General features: G+C 34.2%; 1 protein-coding gene across 1 annotated transcript in view; it reads left to right on the forward strand.

The window, feature by feature from the left end:
* Window positions 1-1,415, forward strand: part of LOC106477011 (ganglioside GM2 activator-like) — an 8,731-nt gene extending 7,316 nt beyond the window's left edge. The window contains exon 3 of the mRNA XM_013937618.2: window positions 1,148-1,415. Within this exon, the coding sequence (XP_013793072.2) occupies window positions 1,148-1,400 (253 nt within the window). The 3' untranslated portion in view covers window positions 1,401-1,415. The remainder of the gene's footprint in view (window positions 1-1,147) is intronic.
* The last annotated feature ends 2,831 nt before the right edge of the window (window positions 1,416-4,246 follow it).

A 4,246-nucleotide genomic window follows, 5' to 3' on the forward strand; every position in this document is an offset into this window, starting at 1 on the left:
GCCCCTGCCATCACAGTTTTTAAGGCTAAAGTCACCTGAACGAAATTTGTTTTGTTTTTTTGTTGTTGTTGTTGTTTCTTGACTTGCCGGTCGAGTATGGCCCAGAGGTTTTCGATGGCGTTCATGTCAGGAGATTGGCTCGGCCAGGGCAACTTCTGGATACCATTTTCTTCCTGCCACTTTTGGGTGTTTCTAGCAGTGTGGCACGGTGCTCAATCTTTCTGGAACAACGTTGTGTTCTTGTCCACGAAACCCGAGGAATAAAAATTTTGAAGTATTTCGCAAAGTTTATGTTGCCAACGCACTCCTATAAGCTCGATCTCCCACCAACCCAAACAGCTCCCAAGACCATCACGCTGAAACCACCTATTTTTAGGATACTATTTCTTGGTATTAAAAGAGATGGAGTTCCTACAGGTAAGTGTTCGTTTTAGTGTATAATTTTACATATCGCTGTCTTGCAAATAAGTTTATGAGATCCGTCACTAGGTAGCTGCCATAAGAATGGTTGAATTACGATGACTTCACTGATAAGTACTATTTGTCAGTATCATAGTGGCAGTCTGTGAATACGGTTCTGTCGGTATAGTCAATTAGGGCTTATAATGTAAACAGAAAACAGTTCTTTAGTTAGTTAAATATGTATTAAATGAGGCTAAATACTTCACAGCCATAAGTAGTTACAAAAGAGACATGTTAAATATCAATACTCTATTAAAAATACACCTACACCTATTTAAAACTTTAATAAAACTTCATATTCATAATTTCGTACTATTTGTTATGTGTTTTGAACTAAAAGGAAACCAAATTCGAAAAAAAATGTTATTGACTTGGGGACTTTTACAGGATTTTGTTTTTCAAAATATTTGGTTTTGTAGAAAAATTTATTTTTGGTAATAACTAACGTTACTTAACACGATGTGAAATGTAATATTTGTGTAGGCAATAGGCCTAACATAACCGTTCTGTGTTATGTGTTGTTAATGTAAAGTAGGCCGAATACGAAAAACTTTATTTTATAGCTTTTTTTTATAGTATTTTCCTTCTCGTTCATATTTATGTTCCTACGTCTCTATTGCATAAATATTCAGTTTATACTTTACTATAAATTTATTTAAATATAATTTGTCCTTTCTTATTGTAGTGAATACGACGTATGTGAGATGATTAATAATAACCAGGATATCTTCTGTCCAATTTTTCCACGCGGGCAACAATGTGGCTGTCCAATGCAGAAGGGGACTTATACTGGTCAGAATCTTCCTGTAACACTCCCTTCGATTGGGGGTTCAACAGTTGCAAAAATTATGGAAGTAAGTATGTCTCAAATATCAACAAAAGAAGAATATTATCTAAAACTGAGCCTCAAATATCAACAAAGGAAGAATATAATCTAAAATTGAAATGTTTTCTTAAGTGTAAAAAATCAACGTTTTTTTTTGTAACAATGCTTTATGAAAATCTCTAGCAGTAAGCTAGAACACAATGTTTCCCATTTTCCCATTGATATTACTATTAAGAGTAATGTATTTTACTTTAAATTTATTCTTTATAAAGACACAGTTTCTATTTTTGAGCGGGAAATAACAGGGAAAAATGGTTTTGTTTAACAGAAAAAAGTTAACTATGTTATTATTTTGGAAATGGCGTATAAAAACAATGTTTTCGTGTAAGACACGCTATAACACAATGTTTCTCATTTTCCCATTGATATTACTATATTACACAAAGAGTAATGTGTTTTATTTTAATTTTTTTCTTTTTAAAGATACAGTTTTTGGCCCTCGAAATATAGTTCACACCGCAAAAACTGGGTTTCGACACTCGTGGTAGGTATAGCACAGATAACCCATTGTGCTGTTCTGCCTCCCTCCCCGCACCAAGTCCCAATCTAAATAAAGGGGATTGTCTATGTTTTGTTTTATTTTAATGTTCGCAACTCGACATTATAGTAACAGTGCACACAGTCGCCACTGATATGTGTAATATTTAATGGAGAGAAACAAACAGTAGCTATTGATAATTAATTATTTTCTCGACGTTTCACACAGGGTGGAGGGCAAAGGGGGGAAACTGCCCAGGGACACGGGTGAATGAAATCTGGTTCTGCCGTAAAGCACGTTTTTACGCTTATACTGTGAGCTAAAAACGGCTGCTGCTATGATTTTGCCTCGTTTATGAGCTCGTTGCTGACCTAATTTAGGATCTTTTTAATAAGTTCTTTAAATTTTTTAAAAACAGAGAGAAAGGAGGCCCGGCGAGGATGTTTTCCCCATGGGACGTGCTGGCTCTCGACACTCCTGGACAGGAAAATAATACTAATTGTTGATATCTCAAGTCTATTCCCAACCCTCTGGGGGTTCGTATCCCCGTCACACCAAACATGCTCGCCCTTTCAGCCGTGGGGGCGTTATAATGTGACGGTCAATCCCACTATTCGTTGGTAAAATAGTAGCCCAAGAGTTGGCGGTGGGTGGTGATAACTAGCTGCCTAAACTTGTGTAATTTCATGGCTAATCAATCGAGTAACTGAATATACACGATAACTGAAACTAATCTAAACACTTCGCTGAATAACTGGTACTCTACCAGCAAAACTGCTCATTGCTTCACCGATTCACTGCTAGCTGCCAACTTGTGTTTGTATGTAATGTACCTATCTTGATCGTAGTATAACTTACTAGATCTTAACTTCAAGCGCCTTCTAGCTAATATCTAAATTGCAACGTTCAAGATGTAACTTACAAAACTATGGTACCATGAAAAATTGTTGCGAAAACAGTGTCCTGATTATTTAAAGCCGATTCTATTCAAATAATATTCAAACATAAATGTAATGTTAGGAAGTTTTTACTGTATTTAGATGGGGGACACCGAAATAGAAATGTTACTGTTGAAGAAAAAAGGACTGTTTTACCACATTTAGATGTTATTTGTTAAATAAGGAAAAAGTTATCAGTGACTTATTATCATAAATAAACATTTCAGGTTTATATTTTAACGATAGAAGTTTCATACCTTCCGTTTTCAAGAAGAATTTCATTTTTGTGTTAGGTCTAGAGCCTTTAAAATAACAAATACAGAATTGGTGTTCAATCTAGAACCTCATAACATTAAGAATTATCTTACGAAAAACTATATATATATATATATATATATACACTCACACACAATTAAACATGGCCTTAGATTTTCATGTTTTTGTTAATATATTGTTGTAACGTTGTTCTTTTCTTAGGCGGGTACTTTTAAATAAGTTGGTGAAAATAATTCGGAACCAGTTCACTTAACGACAGTAAGTTAGTTTATTCCTTCATTAAATTTTCGACAAGCTTGCATTTGTGGTAAATTCTGGGCCTAAATTTGCAAGTGACGTTCAAATGGAAATACCTCGTTAATGGTACTAGGACTAACGTGAAAATAAATTTACTAGTATAATTTCACGGTTGATCAATCGAATAACTGATTTACGCGATTATTACTACTGATCCAAATGCTTCACTAAACATTGACACTCTACTTACAGAAATCAAAATCGGCTAATTTTCTGTTAGCTATACCAACTGAAAATAAAACACATTAGCTCAATGCTTCACTGATTCTCGCATCTATAATCTACTGCTGTCTCTTGATACTACCAAATTTACAAGATTTAGAGCTTTCTAGGCCTACTCCCCCAAATTTACTTGGTCTTAACGTCATGCATCCTCTATCTACATCGGAATTAAAATATATCCCACAACAATATTATTAATAAGTATTTCATCTTCTATTCACGTTTTCCACCCAGCTGTTCTTCTGTGTACAGATAACTAGCGAAAACTTTCAATCAAACGTTTTGTAAAAGAGTAGAATGTTTATCCTTCTTCTAATATTTTTACACTAGTGTGCGTTAACGTTTAAGATATTGTTCTGTAAATACAAATTACTATTACATCACTATTTATCACTTCTGGGTGACTTAGTTATTTGTGTATATATTTTTCTCACGCATAGATATTTGTATTGACTAAGATACTGTAACACTAATAATGTTACTTCTCGGATAAAAGTTTTCTTTAAAGGTATTTTTAATGAAGCTCTACAGTGGTTCAGCGGTAAAGTTGAAGGCTTATAACGCTAAAAACTGGTTTCAATAACAGTGGGGGCACAACACACATAACCCATCGTGTCGCTTTGTGCTTAACAACTAAACGAAAACAAAAACAATAACTTATTAGTAAATCAACTAATTATAACATAC

This window comes from Limulus polyphemus, unplaced genomic scaffold (assembly GCF_000517525.1).
Source record: "Limulus polyphemus unplaced genomic scaffold, Limulus_polyphemus-2.1.2 Scaffold12532, whole genome shotgun sequence".
Classification (NCBI taxonomy): domain Eukaryota; kingdom Metazoa; phylum Arthropoda; class Merostomata; order Xiphosura; family Limulidae; genus Limulus; species Limulus polyphemus.